The sequence below is a fragment of the Vanessa cardui genome, chromosome 2 (genome assembly GCF_905220365.1).
Source record: "Vanessa cardui chromosome 2, ilVanCard2.1, whole genome shotgun sequence".
Classification (NCBI taxonomy): domain Eukaryota; kingdom Metazoa; phylum Arthropoda; class Insecta; order Lepidoptera; family Nymphalidae; genus Vanessa; species Vanessa cardui.
In genome coordinates this window covers 13,997,461-14,015,234 of record NC_061124.1, presented here as the reverse complement: position 1 = coordinate 14,015,234, position 17,774 = coordinate 13,997,461, and the positions used below count along the sequence as shown (strand labels likewise).

The 17,774-nt window shown below is 36.2% G+C and overlaps 1 protein-coding gene across 1 annotated transcript in view; it reads right to left on the bottom strand.

Moving 5' to 3' along the window:
* LOC124541640 overlaps nucleotides 1-17,774 on the bottom strand; it is a 144,644-nt gene that overhangs the window by 120,065 nt on the left and 6,805 nt on the right. The window contains exon 2 of the mRNA XM_047119569.1: nucleotides 16,592-16,795. Coding sequence (XP_046975525.1) covers nucleotides 16,592-16,795 — 204 coding nt within the window. The remainder of the gene's footprint in view (nucleotides 1-16,591; nucleotides 16,796-17,774) is intronic.

The window sequence follows — 17,774 nt, the reverse complement described above, 5'->3', positions numbered from 1 at the left end:
CAAGTTTGGTGGCACATTGACGATGTAAGGAGTAGTAAGTAGTCGTCCGCCAACTTATACCATAAAAAACACACACAAGGGACATAACGCCGTAGTTACCAATATTGGTGTTGTGACGTAAGGGACGCTTAGTCTTTCTTACGGTACCTTTTCCTATACGCACCACCGCCACTTACCAGGGGTCCATTTGCCAGTTTGACATTTAATACAGTTCTTCAAAACGTTTCAAAAGAAATTGAAGAAAGTGTATTTTGATTTGCTTTGGTTATTATTAATTTCGAAGACGGTAAAGAACAAGTAATAATTCTTGCCCTTACTGTCTATACATAAAAATAAAATCTAATGAAAATTAATAACAGTTTATGTAGAACGTATTTATATCACAATTTGATATTTTTTTACCTTTGATGAGGATGACTGCCTATATTCAAAGCTAACAGTGACAATTCAAAGGCTGCCTGAATTGGTCATATAAAAGTGTTTTCACGAAAAAACATTAAAGCAGGATTCTCAATTAATAATTGCTTTTCTTCGAAACTTGTGCCAAAAATATTACTGGAATAAAAACAGTTATTTTTATCGACTCCTGTCATATTTTCTGTTTTTCGGGCTAACACCAATATTTTATTTCGTACATATGACAAGAAATAAATTAATTGATGTAAATATTAAAATTGATTCACAATAATAATCATTGTTAGCCCTCTCCATAAATACATAACATAAATATTTATTTTTAATTTTTATAACTTGCTAGTTAATTGTCAAATTAAATCAAATCAAATCAAAATATGCTTTATTCATGGAGATATTTACAAGAACTTTTTTATCACTTAACAAACTATAATATATTACGTGAAGCTATTGCCGATTCAAAATGTAGATTCTACTGAGAAGAACTATGTACGGAGAGAATAATAGCCAACGAATAGTATGCATTGGCATAGTATAAGTGTATTATCTATGGTATGCCTATCCGCGTGATTGTGTAAGGCATCTTAACACTCAACGTCATATTACCGCCATTATAAGCCTTTCTCACAAAGCACTCTATCTATAAGCTAAAACATTGTGCATTGTGTGATTTATTTACTCAAAAAGGTTAGCAGACTACGACATGAGTCAGGTGGTAGTACGGGGTAGCATCGGGGTAAGAATTATTAATTATCTCGCTTATAATCAAAACGTCCCTGATATAATATTAAGAAGTAAGAGGTCCCCTTTGCATGTAGTTATAACAGCACACTCACATTCCAAGATGAAATAAAGCAATACTACCAACGTTAATGTTGGTACAACAACAACAACAGCCTGTAAATTCCCACTGCTGGGATAAAGGCCTCCTCTCCCTTTGAGGAGAAGGTTTGGAACATATACCACCACGCTGTTCCAATGCGGGTTGGTGGAATACACGTGTGGCACTCACGATGTTTTCCTTCACCGCTGAGCACAAGATGAATTATAAAGACAAATTAAGCACATGAATCAGCGGTGCTTGCCTGGGTTTGAACCCGCAATCATCGGTTAAGATGCACGCGTTCTAACCACTGGGTCATATCGACTCAATGTTGGTTTGTATTGTAATATTTTAAATATGAGAACGATTACGTAACTGGACGAAGGAATTACTGAACGAATAAAAGGAATGAATAAGAATGGAACAATCTTATTTAATCCATAGTAAACAATTTTCCGTAATGTAAATAAGGATTTAATGTGGTTGTAATATTTCTAACGATGTATCAACAAGTCAATGCTCAGTGAACCGAACGGTGCAGCGAAGCACGAACCGGCGAGCGATGAACGACTGACCGAGCGAATGGGAAGTGAATGAACCAGAACATTGTAACTTATCATACATTAAATTGTAATTAAATTTAAATTTTTCAAATTCTCGAACACATTCTAAATATAAAAAAGCTTAATGAATATGTCTTTAAAACTTTAAATAGACGAATGACAGATTGACTGGAAATATAAAACAAATGAACGATTAGTTGTGTAAATCCACTGAATGATTATATTCAACAATTATTTCTATGAAATATTATTATATAATAATGTCACATAAGGTATGTTTTCTTGTAATGGATTCGACAATGTATCAACAAGTCAATGCTCAGTGAAGCGCGAGATCCAACTAAGCAGAACAAGCACGGACTTTGAACGACTGACCGAGCGAATGGAAAGTGAATGATCTAGAACATTGAAAGTTATCGTAAGCTGTCTCGGCACTCAGAAACCTTACTTACATTTTGCGATTAGGCTTAAACAAAAATGTAATAGAAAAGAAATATAATGACTTAGTATTACAGGTTTTATAAAACAACAACAACAGCCTGTAAATTTCTCACTATTGGACAAAGGCCTCCTCTCCCTTTTAGCAGAAGGTTTTGGAACATATTCCACCACGCTGTTCCAATGCAGATTTTCTATGAAATTAGTCACATGCATTCTCACGATGTTTTCCTTGACCGCCGAGCACGAGATGAATTATAAAGACAAATTACACCGGTGGTATAAATTATCAAACTACAAACATGCAACCAGATGTAAAGTATCCATTGCCATACGATAATAACGCTGTAAGAATTAAAGTATTACTCAGACGGGCTTGCAAAATGACATGTGTACAAGTAACTTCTTAATTAAAAAAACTAATCATGACATGCTTATATATAATTTGGTTCATATACGTTGCATGAAAATCAAAGAAATTTAATAAATAATGTTGTCTTAAATTTTCGCGATTATTAAACATTTAAATAAAACTAGTTATTACAGATTTTAATCGCGTATATTAATTATTATATAGGGATGTCCAAAATAATTAATATACGCGATTAAAATCCGTAATAACTAGTTTTATTTAAATTTAAAAAATGCTTTCTAAGGTTCCGTACCCAAGGGGTTAAAACGTAAAAGGACAAAAAATAGGGTCTCTATTACTGATTCATTGCTGTCTGATTGTTCGTCTGTCTGTCAACATGCTGTATCTCAAGAAAACAACAATCATGTTTTTAATGGGGCTCCCAAACGACAAACGCGACTTGCCCTTTTTTTTAAATCAATAACAGATAACATAAATCAATACTTGAAATATTTAAAAAATACTCAGTCGGATCTTTACTTAAATTATAAATTTACAATAAAATAATCATTTAAAAGGGGCTAAACAAAGTAAACCCAATTGTTTGGTCAACGTCCATAAATTTAGTACGAAAACCTTCCTGCGTGAGTCCGACCCGACCTTGGCCGGTTTTGTTTAACTGTGCCTTGTAAAAAATATTTTGAAAGACTTTCGATTGTTCATCAAATCATTCATAATGATAATATTGATCCACTATCGAATAGAATATAAATAGAATATTCGAAAAGTTTTAAAGAAACTCATCCATTCCAAGAAGCAAAAACCAAATCATTCCAAAGATTGCCTCGAGCTTTTCCCGCAAAGAAAATAAACGGGTAGGGAAAATCTGTATTATAACGATAATCTTATAATGAGACGCCTAATTAATAAGGGTTGTTGTATATTAAAATCTTGGCAAATATATTTTTTATTACATTAGGATAATTCCATATAATTTATAGACGAGTGATGTTCGAAGGAATACTGTCTATTGAGATTCGGAGCGTGAAATGATTTAATAAGTAAAAGGTCATAAGAGTACATAATATTATTTGTGTTTATAGGTTTTATAACATTCAATCATTATATCTGATTTTCCGTCTGCTTTTACCCATGGCTGATATGGGGTATGACGGCATACAAAGCGTCATGGCATTTGCCGTCACGCATACAAGTACCCTGACTCGTATGCGCCAATAGTGATAACCGACACGTCCCAGTGGTTAGAACGTGTGCATTATAACCTTTTGATTGTGGTTCAAGCCCAGGCAAGCACACTGAATTTTCATCTGCTTAATCTCTGTTTATAATTCATCTCGTGCTTAGCAGTGAAGCAAAACATCGCGAAGAAACACACGATTACACGACGTGTAGGTTGTGTATAATTTCAAGAAAATCCTGCCACATGAGTATTCATCAACGTGTATTGGAGCAGGGTGGTGGAATAAGCTCCAAAACTTCTCCTGAAAGCGAGAGGAGGTATTTGCAGCCAGAAGCCAGAAGTGGGAAATTTATAGGCTGTTTGTGTTACTGTATATGCCAATATCACAACAACACTTCCATGTATTTCCAGTATATGACAAATCCAGGCGTAGTTATTTGGTTTAATCAAATGTAGCTAATAAACCATGAGATTTGAGACTATTTGTGTACATTTCATTCTCTTCACTAACTTTCGCGCTTGTAGCGATCTATCCATGAATCGGAATAGCTGCGCATAGACGTAACGACATACATAATCCATTGGAAAAACCGTGCAACGTCGGATTAGATACCTCCCCTAACACCGTTCCAACTGGAAATTAAAACGTTTTATAAACAACAAGTAATTGCCCGCGGCTTCGCTCCTGTTTTAGAGTGTAGGGTGTTATGTTTAAGGCAAAAAAACTTAACTTTATAGAATTATTTTTGATTTCGTAGGTAAAAAAAAGTTTCTTGGAATTTTATGTTTGCATGGACCCCTCTCATGTGAAGGTTTAATAAAGACAAATCTTATTTATCCCTTCATATTTTATATATGTATACATAATCGTAATTATATTATTAGAAACACTACATGTTTATAACACATAAAAAATTAAAGCAGAAATACCTAATATAATCAAATTGATTTTTAAGTAAATAATGACACACTATCAGAATTAATTTGACACTAGCGAAGATACCGGTGCTCCGTAACAAAAATGAAGTGTCTCGACCAATTTTGCGCGGTCTGATTTTATTAGTGTAGTGGTCGCAAAATCATAGTAGAAATAAAACCGGTAAACGTGAAATGAAAGTAGACAGAGGTAACTTACGTCGACAATGAAAGTCGAGTAAAGCTTTCAGTCAGCTCGTGACCACAGAATATGTAAATCTGCTAAGCGTTGAGAAATGAAAAAAAGAGTTTTGTTGAAATCCCGAGATTAATGTACATATGTACGAAGAATGATACAATTTGGTTCTCCTATTACGAATGTGTGGATTTAAATTACTTTTTAACTAAATCGGATACTTACTTGGTGGTAGGGCTTTGTGCAAGCGCGCCTGAGTAGGTACTACACACCGATCAGGTATTCTACCGCTAAACAACACGCAGGCAGTATTGTTGTGTTTCGGTTTGAAGGATGAGTGAGCCAGTGTAACTACAGGCACAAGGGACATAGCATCTTAGTTCCCAAGGTTGTTGGCGCATTGAAGATGTAAGGAATAGTTAATATTTCTTGCAGCGTCATTGTCTATGGGAGGTGATGACCACTTACCATCAGGTGGCCCATATGCTCGTCCGCCAACCTATTCCATAAAATAAAAATAAAAAATAAATACACTCTCTGGTGGCATGTGATTACCACCCAAACTCAAACTCAAACTCAAATAACTTTATTCAATATAGAAGCATTACACTTTCTTATTGATGGTCAATTGAAACACTACCACCGGTTCGGAAAAGAAAATACCCTGACCTGAGAAGAACCGGCGAAAGAAACTCAGCGGGTTTTTTTTTTTTAGTTGTCTCATATATTATTTAAACAATTTAATATGAGATGAAATAGCCAGGAGGCGATCGTTTCATTCCCAAGGTAGCACACCTTCGATCATAAACTCATTAATTGTATAGTAACCTTTAGCACACAAGCGTTCCTTAATAATTTTCTTAAATTTGGCAACAGAGGCATTTTGAACGCTTTCTGGGATCCTGTTGTAAAACCGTATACATTGCCCCACAAAGGAGTTACTGACTCTATGTAGTCGAGTAACAGGAGTAACAAGTTTGTGTTTGTTCCTTGTACCAATGCTATGAGTATCACATTTTCTCATGAAATCATTAATATTTTTCGTACATACATAACATTGCAGAATATATATTGAGAAGCAACAGTCAATATCTTGATTTCTCTAAATTTATTCCTTAACGATTCACCTCCGTTGGACATTGATATTTCAGTAGTCAAGTATGTAAAATTTTTGTTGTTCAAAGGATTAATTACAAGAGTAGCTAATAATATCCTAATACCACAATAAAATCCTTCTTACAATCGGTCAACTCTTTATTGACTACTACCCTTTATTGTCTACGTTGAACAAAAAAAGTAAACGCTATGAAAATCCCAGCGCTTAACATATTTCGGTCGCGAGAAAACTATTCTCTAAAAGCGCTTTAGAGCTGTTTTATTAATCATTATATTAGGTAACAAAACGATGATTTATCGCTGCAGCGATGTTTCAGCTTTAGTCTATCACCAGTTTTTGAACAAATTGCTTACAATAACCCTTTTGTCTTTCATTTATAGATTATCAATACCTAAAACGATTTAACCAAATAAAAACTCAGGTTCAGGTTAAGACATGCACACTTTGATTATGATTCGCGATTTATACAGGGTTATTGGTAATTCAACGTATATCCGTTAGGAGGTGATAGGGGTGACTATTTGCAATAATTTTAACCCCCATGTGCATAATCCAAATCCATCCAAACTTATTGTTTTTAAGACATTTTTGAGGAAAGAAAATCAAAAAATTATTAAAATATTTTCGTTTTCAGTTTGCATTTTAAAATTTGGACAGATAATTAATGTTTAAATATTGAAAAATATTAAGTGTTAAATCGTTTTTATAAAACAGAAGAAAAAAATAGATTTTATTTGATACATATTTTTAAATAAATTTTTGATGTTCCATTTTTAACAGATCTTGAAAAAAGCTAAAAAACGTGATAACTTAAAAATGTTTCATTTTTGCATGCATATGGGAGTTAAAATTATTGCAAAAAGACACCCCTATCACCTCTTAACGGATATACGTTGAATTACCAATGACCCTTTATACACAGATTTACATGAATCAAGTTATAATAATCCTCTATATATTATAGATTAAATCCTTGAAACAAAATCCGGTGTGACAGTAGGACGATGTTTAATCCAACCGCTGCTAGATATGAAAGCCGTGTTGATCATACAACCCGTTAGAGCTGTGCTGGCTTTGTTCTTCTTTGATTTAGTTTAAACAAATCGGATTAAGAGAGATCGCTCTTTCATCGTAGAACCTGATCAATACCGGTGACTACTAATTACTCCCCCATATTATGACATAACACAAAGACAGTCATTATCGTGATTGCTTTTTAAATCAATTTACGTACAAATTGCAATAGCGTTTCATATTTTCTTCGCACAAAGAACACACTCGCCAAATAATAACCTATTTTAAATTTCTAAAAAATATTTGTCAAATTGCATAAAAAAATATAACTAACTTTAGTATGCTCTTATAAAGACACAATCTGTGTTGCTAGATATATTAATAACGATCATTAGAATTTAAACTTTAACGGTATAGACTTAAAGTAGCTTAAAAGTGAATTATTGTTTCGTTACAGATATTTATAATTAAAATAACTAAAATTATAATATATTTATAATTTATTAGTGTACACACTTCATTTCATTCACTACAATAAGTTCATTAGATTTCTATGTTGTCTTGGGTCTTGTTTGTGGTACCGTCGTTACTTCTGATTTTCCATAACACAAGTGCTTTAGCTAATTACATTGGGATCAGAGTACTTTAAATTTCGATCATTCTCTTTCTTTTATTTAATCATTACAAACGTTATTTCAGCTGTACTAAGTATTTAAATATTCAGAAATATTAAAAATATTTTTTTCTCGAAGATTAGTAATTAGCAATTTGAATTTCAATCGTATAATAACGTATCATAGTCAACCTATTTGCAAATCGCTTACACCATTAATGATAATATTTGCTTAGCGTTCCAGTAATTATGTGTATATCAATAGTAAGTATATTTGAATATGTTTACGTTACGTAAACCTTCAAAATATTTGCCTTGTATACCAAACTATTAGTATTTAATAGGACATTTCAATAGAAGCTTATTTTTTTAATTTGATCAAATGTAAAAATAATAATCATAATAAGCCATTTATTTCTTGCTTTTGCATATAAAATATTACAAGTTTAAATGCATTTTGAAAGTATCTATATAAGAAAAAGTATGTATTTGGTTAGTAGTTCTAATATTGTAGTAAGTACTTAAAAGTTAAGTTTGTTAGTTTTTAATCTAGCTTTTACAAAAAGAAAGCATGTTATTCTTATAGTAAGTAGATTTAGTCAGCAAGAACCCCGTTTTGGGTAACGGCCTCCTCAAAAGATTCTAATATCCCATTCTAATATATTGTATCAAAATTATGTTACCATCAAATAATCATTCCATCTATTTAATTGTAGAATTATTTGAGTTAGACTAAGATCATTCTTAGGATTTTCTCTTATTTCCGTTTCCTCTGGTTAAGAATTGTAAAATGGTTCAAAAAAAGTATAGACTGAAATGACGCAAATCAAATACTTGAAGCTCCTCCAAAACTCTTGGCTCGCCAGAAAATCCTGACAAAATGAACTAAGCGACAGATCCTTTTTTTCTCTAGTTCAATTCATAACATTCTAAATACAATTGAAATATTTCGGGTTAAAACATAAAGTCCCAAAAGATTTCATCAAGAAAAAGATTCGAACGAAATTGAAATCGAAAAACAAATCAAACCCTCATACATAATTTTATTTCGGGTCCAAACTATATGTACAAGAGAGCACATAGCTTCCCATCAGCTGTGTAAATAAAATATCGTTTCTGATAGAGGACGAGTTGAAATATTTAGCGCCCATTATGTCTAAAAAATCGTTGTCTCCCTTGTATCCCTACTTTGTATGTTAATAGCGGGACAAGGACAAATATATGTACTCGTATATCTTTTATCAAAACACTGGTCTTATTCAATAAGTTTTGAGAAACTTCAAAGTAAATAGATTTAGGTGCGTTCTTCGTTTACTTTTCCGTCCTCTGTAATAGAAAGTGTTGTCGGAGTTTGGTGAAGGATCAGCAGATTTTATTAATATACGTTCTGGCTCAGGACTTTCTTTGTTTTTTAAAGATTTCTTAAAAAAAAATGGGATTTTTTTGTGATCAATTTATGACCAAAATTTAACTTTGGATGCCCTTTTATGGATGAACTTTGTCTATAGAGACAAACCAATAAATAATTTAAATAGATTTTAATCAAAATGAATCATATTTTATTCAGCTCATCACTAGATGTTGAGCGATGACGATAGATGGACCATCAGAGTGGTGAAATGGCAAGGACCTAGAGGTCATAGGGCTAGAGGCCGCACAGGCGCTAGATGGACCGATGAAATGATTAAGGTAGCAGGAGAAAATTGGATAAACTTGAGACAAAAAGAACGATGGAAGTCCTTGGAGGAGGCTTTTACTTGAAAGGGGACCATATAAACCACGACACACTATGTCAAATAGTTTTTGGTTAGTAAGTTATTAGAAATAATTTAGTTTATAAGTAATTTTATTTACACTAGTTTATTAAACTAATTGTGGTATGTCGAATTAAATAAAGCCTTATTTTTATTATTAGATGTTAATCAATAGATTACACTAATTGATTAATTGCAATTCTGAATCGGCAACATCTTTTTGTATATTGAATCAGAACTATATCTGTATGCTAATTAAATTAATAAAAATTAAAAAATGAACTGTTGAGATTGATGATTACTTTCTATTGTTTCATTCGTAATTCATTTCGAATTACAATTAATTCGGGAGTAAGCATTTGTTAATTATATTAAGGTTTTGCAGATAAAATTTGAGTTTAAATCATTGATTATTCTAAATATAGTTAAGAGAGGGGTTATAATTACGTAAATATTCATATAAATGTGTATATAATTATGTACAATCACAAAATGTACAGAACACAATGTACAGTTATTATGGTGACGGCAAAATTCACTTTGCGGATCGTACCAAGTTGGCATAATATCATAGATCTGTATTTAAATGACTTTTAAATTGTAAAGTTTTTTAGAATTTCAAATGAACCTTCAATAATTTTGAATTATCAAGAAGGTAAATATTTCGGTTTGCACTTTTTAGATTTAAAGTTCCTAAAAATAATAACCTTTGTATATCCATTGATGAAATACGTATAAAAAACTCAAATTAGAATTCTTTACAAACAGTAAGTATCAAGTGTAACTCGTTCTGTTAATCTTTCAACTTGACGGTGAAATTGTTTCAAAACTCACATGATGTCTCTTTAAATTTTAAAGTAGCAGCAGTAATGGCTATTAAATCATCATGGCAAATTTAAACAAACACAACATTTTCCTTCTTACATTAATAATGTAAATCTATGTAGTAATTAATTATATTATCACGATGGCAAAATATTGCAAACATTTTTCACGTCCTGAAATATTCTGAACATTAAAAAAAAACAGAAACTATTTTTCGTCGTAAGTAAGTGTTGAATAGCTAAAGCATAAAAGAATAGCAAAATAATATAGTATCCAGGAAAATACGCTTGTATCTTTGACAAAGGAAACATCAAGACCAATTTCGTCAAAATGTTTCTATATGGAATTTCTGGTTTTCCACCAAACGGTAGAATCGTGTTACCGCGAAGTAAAATAAATCTCCAGACTTGTTACTTTGTAACATTAAACTTTTATAGTAGTCTAAAGTCCTCGAGACTTCAACAAAGGAACTAGCGAGCATTTTAAATTCATGAAGGTCGAAGTGAAACACGTATTTTCACAGAGGATGAACCGTCCTTGGTCAATAGTTTTTGTAGTGATTGTAAAATTACGAGTACTCGATTAAAACTTTGATGAAAAAAGAACACAAAATCACTACATAGGTACTATAAAACAAAGTCGCATTCTCTGTCCCTAAGTCCCTTTGTATGCTTAGATCTTTAAACCTACGCAACGGATTTTGATGCGGTTTTTTTAATAGATAGAGTGATTCGAGAGGAAGATTTTTGTATATAATATATGGACAATATAGTAGAGAAACACTGATAAATTTAGAAGTTTGTTAGGTAAATATACTACAGTATCACAATTGTACCTGTGCAAATCTGGGGCGGGTCGCTAATATTTGAATAAAATTAAAAAAAAAAAAAAAAAACAAAAGAATCTACTTTAGTTTGAAAGGGTATTACGTCGTAATCATCGTCTATGACACCTTTTCTCGGACTCAGGTACTAGAGTACTTTTCCAAAGTAGACACGATCGAATTCCTTTTCTATCTAGTTCGGAACAATTGTCATTAGATCGCTCTGTACTCCATCTATCTATCTTAACTTCGGTCTTTCTACTTCCCCTTTGTCGTTTGGTTAGCTATTCATAAGTTTCTTAAGAACGTCTTTATTTATATAACGGTTTCCTTTGTCTATTTTATTATATTTTCAACGTTTAGTTTCATTTAGCTTCTTTATAAAATAACTTTGTAAGTAAGATAGGATTTATAATTAATCATTATATGCTAATTCAGAATGATTATTAAATAGTAACAATATGTTTTTAAGTGTATTCAAGATAAGATTAAAGATAGAATTAAGTCACTACTTTTGATATTTTTTAGTCTATAAAATCAGGAGAAATGAATAATTGTTAATTCGAAAAAATGATCACCTTGGCAAAGAAATTGTATGAGCTATTTTCAATATATAATTTTATTCCAAATCTTTGATTCTGGTTAATTATAGTCGTAAATTAATTGATTTGTGTTTTTAAAGGTAGTGGAATATTTGTAATTGATTTAAAGACGGTAAACGTTGATAATAAAATCTCTTTTTATCTGTTGTCATCGACTGGCCAGTAATATAAGTTTTTTATTTTAAATAACAGAAGGTAGAAACACAGATAAACAAGGACGTAAATTTATTAAAAAAAAAAATATCTAAAATAGACTTTCTGCTTTTACCGTACATTACCCTATACATTGTTTATTCATAAACTTTTATGATTAACTTTGCAAATTGAATTCTCACGGAGTGACGCACGTGGGAATCGTGATGCGTACGTAAGGATAACGAACTTTTATTATGGTACTACGTGATGTTTATTAACTAGAGATTCACGAGACTTCGCATGGGTATAACATTTTATATCGAGAATGACACTTTACATAAAACAAATGACTAAACGAAATGAATTCGGCTGTTCCTGAGCTGATGCGTAGCTAGGCGAGGAAGGGCCTCGGTGCATAGAAAAGTAATTGGGCCCTCACTCCTTTTTAACTAATAATTACCCTTTAAAATTATAAAAACAAAATAAGAAATCTTGTGGGCAGGGTCGTGATTTTATAACAGAAGGTTAAGGTCTTGTTTAGAGGGCCCCCTGAACTCCCGGGCCCTGGAGCACTGTACCTCCTGGCCCTACGATGGCTACGCTACTGTTCTTGAGATGTCACACAGACAAACAGAGCGCTCGAAGTGAAATAAACAAGTGCTATACGTAGCATCAATAGAAGACAATGTTGGTGTGGCAGCCTCCTTAAGTCAAAGACCATTGGATATTGTTTAAAGTGTCAAGCTTTAAACCGAGACAATTAAACAAAATGAATTCTAAAGTACTGTTTAATTATTATTGAGTAATTTCTTCTTAATCTTTAGAAGTTAGTCTATTAATGTCAAAAGAAATATTATACTTACATCAATTTATATATACCTTGTGAACTTGAAAGTTTGTTATTTTTTTTATGACATAGGTGGTAAACGAGCGGAAGGCTCACCTGATGGAAAGTGACTACCACCGCCCATGGACATCTGCAACACCAGGGGGATTGCAGGTGCGTTGCGTTTTGTTCGCGCGTTGTAATAATAGTTTATATATTAAGATAAATTTCTTTGCTTCTTTTTTAACATTCACAATTTAAATTGTAATAAAATAATGTAAGATGTGGGCTATTTTGAGCGACTTTAAATTGAACTCGTAACATTTCGTAGTTTCGAGTACCCTGTGCGAGCACAACATAAAAATTCCTTCTCACATTTTTTATAACGCGCCTCATTTGATTTAGGATTCAGCGAAGTCGTTAAGGGAGTGGGGTAGTTTTTACAGGTATATATTTTTTACATAATTATATTGATTCCAGGTTTTGGAATAATTAACAACTTCGACGAGCTACTTCGTTATCTCTCAATTATAATATTACTCATCCACTTTAAACGAAAATGTTATAAAGAAAAATCCATTATCATTATACTTAATAGTATTGATACAAAGTACAGTCACTGTGAAAAGTGTACTTACTACAGATAGGTAAAAAATTTAAATATCAAAGTCTTAGCAGACGTTATAAATACAAACGCTCTGTGCCCTATAAATTTAAGTCTCATTGTGTCAAAACAAGGCAAATAGAAACACAACGAAACAATTACTCGAGACAATCAAATAGTTATTACACGGCCAATTAAGGAAACATGTCAGTAACTCGACATTCGGAAGTCGAAACTTTACTCTCGAATCTCAAAGGATTGTAATGAAGCATTGAAACGACAAATGACTGAGAGTAATGAGAGAGCATCAAAGTTACTGGATTATATCAAAGGACCGTCAATGTTACGGTTTTGTTCGATAAGAAATATAACTTGATTTATTTTATTTAAGTGAAGAAATGACCTTTAATGACAATATACTATATACTATGTAATTATATGTACTGTAAGTCACAAAATACACTGTTTCTGAGCATAGACGGTTTTACTTACAAAACACAAGAATCTATATAAATATATATGTATCTTGTCGACCTCCGATGTCGAGTAATATATACACCAGTTTTCATGGGTATGCCGCTCCGAGGTTCCGGGTTCGATTCCCGGCCGAGTCGATGTAGAAAATGTTCATTATTTTTCTATGTTATCTTGGATCTGGTTGTTTGTGGTACAGTTGTTAATTAGGATTTTCTATAATAGAAGTGCTTTAGCTACTTACATGGGATCAGAGTAATTAATGTGATTTTGGTCCAATATTTAGAAAGATAGCGTTGAAAAAATTCCTATCAACAAGCATTCGCGTATCGATAAATTTTTGATTACTTCAAAATCAATCAAATCTCATAGGGCCATTATAGTCAAACAAATTGACTCGTTAAAAAGTGAGTAAAATTAAATTTAGATTGTCCGTAAAAAACACTCAATATTCGACCCTACATCAGAACGTTTAAAAGTGACTTGTGGTGTCTACTAATTTAGTACGTATAACTTTAAAATAATATGGTGTATAACTATCGTACTCAACGTCGCATATCATTTCCTGACGTTTCACGAAACAGTTGAACATCGAAATTCTATTGTTCTTGTTCTTAGCTCAGCTAGCACAACTATAGAACATTTACAAGTTATACGAATTTTAGTAAAACGTAAGATGAATGTTTAAAGGGTAACGAAAATAAGAATGAAATAAAGACAAAGCTATTCTACCAACTGCTATCTACTGATTGATGTTGCCCGGCTAACATCAATCAGTAGATATAATATTGATGTGGGCCCGGCAACATCAATTTGTAGATAGCAGGTTTTAGATACAGTGGTCAATCTCACAGGAGACCAAACAACTACACGGAACATACGGAGAAAGTCACAGGTGCAATTTCTAATCCCTCACTCTTATAATCCAATGGAACAGCATAACCAGCAACACTTGAAAGAATTCAGACACAGGACACAGGAGGAAGCGGCTTCACCAGCTTTCCGAGGCACGGAAATGTACACACTTCCAACTTATAGATTTTGGGACTTTTACTGACAATTTTTGGATAGCTTCTGTCCAAAAATTCTCAGTAATAGTCCCAAAATCCCACCCACTTTTTATAGGCTCTATTGGTTCGAACCCAGAGTCTTTAGATTTGTGGTGTTATATGAAGCCACTATACCTACGAATCTATCTATAAAAGAAATACATTGATATATGCGTATATAAATGACGACATCCTTACTGAATTACGACCAGTATATACTAACTGTTCTAGAGATGTTATAGTACAAAAGTATTTACGTAAACATAGGTGGGCTTCTTAACATTCTTTACTCTTAAATATAAATACAACAACAATCTGATACCGCTATAGAGTACAGAAGAAGGGTACCAACAGTAAATAAAACGTTATTATCATTTCTGCTTATTGACAAAAAAATGCAAATTCTAACTACCTACTAGTTACATAGTTAGGAGAAGTTAACGATTCCGGGTGAAAAAGTAGTCAAACGCAACTGCCACAACGGCTATCAGTTCTACAAGCTTTGTGTGTCCGCGCTGTTAGAGTAGGTCTGGGGTAGGTCATATTTGGTTTAGCTATTCTTTAGGGTGTGTTGGTAATTTGTGCGGTGAGGAACATTGTGAGAAAACCTCCAATTATCCAATGAAAATCTAGGTATCTAATACCGATTATTACTTCTGGGTTTGTACCACCGAATCGTATTATGTTCCGGCTTGAAGGGCGAGTTTCCCAGTGTAACAGGCACAACAATGTTAACATTTCAGCTTTTAAGGTTGGTAGGGACATAGATGGCTGAGATCATCATAGAGGAGCTGAGATGGCCCAGTGGTTAGAACGCGTGCATCTTAATCGACGATTTCGGGTTCAAACCCAGACAAGCACTCATATTCATGTGCTTAATTTGTGTTTATAATTCATCTCGCGCTCGGTGGTGAAGGAAAACATCGTGGGGATACCTGCATGTGTCTAATTTCATCGAAATTCTGCCATATGTGCCTTCCACCAACCCGAATTGGAACAGTGTGGTGGAATATATTCCAAACCCTCTCCTTGATGGAAGAGGAGGATTTAACACAGCAGTGGGTAATTTACAGGCTATTTACTACTTTACTAGGGTTGCAACAGGCAAAGTAAAAGCCCAGCAGTGGGTAATTTACAGGCTATTATTTTACAGGGGTCATAGGCAAACGAATCCGCGAGGGAATGCCGTCCAGGTGTGGGCCCTGCTCTCCGACCTGTCCCTTCTCAATAGCGGGCAGGTTCAGAACTGCGTGCGCCATCAGGGGGGTTCCGTGGTGGACGTCTCGTTAGCCACCCCTGTGGCAGCACGCAGAGTCGTCAATTGGAGAGTGGAGGAGGAGGTGGAGACTCTATCGGATCACCGATACATCCGATTCGAGATCTCCACCTCTCGCAGGCCGGCGGAACCCCAGAGGGTGCCGACTACGCTGCCGAGGTGGTCTCTCGGCCAGGTCGATAAAGAGCTGGTCAAGGAGGCCGCCATCGTGCAGCGGTGGGGTTCCACAGGGAGGAGGGAGGGCGCCAGCGCAGAGGAGCTGGCGGGCCGCATGTGCAGTTCCCTCAAGGAGGTCTGCGATGCGGCCATGCCTCGGACCCGGCGCAGAGTTCCCCGTCGGCACGTCTATTGGTGGTCGCCCGAAATCGCCGACCTTCGGGCGACGTGCTGCCGGGCGCGGAGGGCCTACGTCCACTGTCGAAGGCGCAACGGCCTCGACACGGATCTGGAGGGACAGATGCTGGACGCTTATCGCCAGCTGAAAAAAGAGCTGCAGCTGGCGATAAGCAAGGCCAAGGAGAAGGCCAGGGAGGAGCTTCTGGCGGGTCTCAATCGAGACCCGTGGGGGCGCCCGTACCGCGGCGTACGCGGAAAGTTCCGCACACAAGGCGCCCCCGTCACCGAGACGATGCCGCCGGAACTCCTCCTGTGCCTGGTCGGGGAACTCTTTCCCCACCCAGGTGGGCACGTTCCTCCACAGATGGCCCCCCGCTCCGTAATCGAAGACGCAGTGGCTCCACCACTGATCACGGAGCGGGAGATGGAGATGGCCCTCAGTCGTCTGAGGGCCAAGAACACGGCGCCGGGTCCGGACGGGGTTCCAGGGCGTGTTCTGTGCGACGCCCTGGAATTCCTAGGTGCAAGGCTTCGGGAGCTGTTCGACGAGTGTCTGTGCAGCGGGCAGTTTCCGAAGCCTTGGAAAGAAGGAAAATTGGTCCTGTTGCCGAAGGAAGGTCGGCCGCTAGATTCCCCTTCGGCATACAGGCCAATAGTGCTGCTGAACGAGACGGGAAAACTCTTCGAGAAGATCCTCGCAGCCCGTCTCGTTCAGCACCTCGAGGAGGTCGGTCCGGGTCTTTCAGAGGCTCAGTTCGGGTTCAGGGCAGGCCGGTCGATGGTCAACGCCCTGGACGCCCTGAAGACTCGGACGACGGAAGCGGTGGCCCGAGGACAGGTCGTCCTGGCGGTGTCGCTTGACGTGGCGAACGCCTTCAACAATCTCCCTTTCGAGACGATACGGGAGGCACTCCGATACCATGGGGTGCCGACCTATCTGAGGAGGCTGCTGGAGGCGTACCTCCAGAACAGGGAAGTCCTCTGGGCGGGGGTCGACGGGAGGTTGGTCCGGCGTCGGGTAGGCTGCGGCGTTCCACAGGGGTCGGTTCTCGGCCCAATTCTGTGGAACGTCGGTTTCGACTGGCTCCTGCGAGCTCCCGTCCTTCCCGGGATGGGGGTGTTGTGCTACGCCGACGACACCCTCGTCACGGCGACTGGGCGGGACTTTCGGGAGGCGGCTCGCCTTGTCGAGGTCGGAACGGCTCTCACCGTGGACCGTATGGGAATGCTGGGCCTGAGGGTCTCCATATCCAAAACGGAGGCCCTCCTATTCCACGGTCCACGGAAGGGACTCCCACGAGGGGCGAGTATCACCGTCCGGGGGACGGTGATCAAGGTGCAGGCCCAGATGGAGTATCTGGGCCTCATCCTGGACGGTAGATAGAGCTTCGGGCAGCATTTTGTGCATCTCGGCCCGAGGCTCA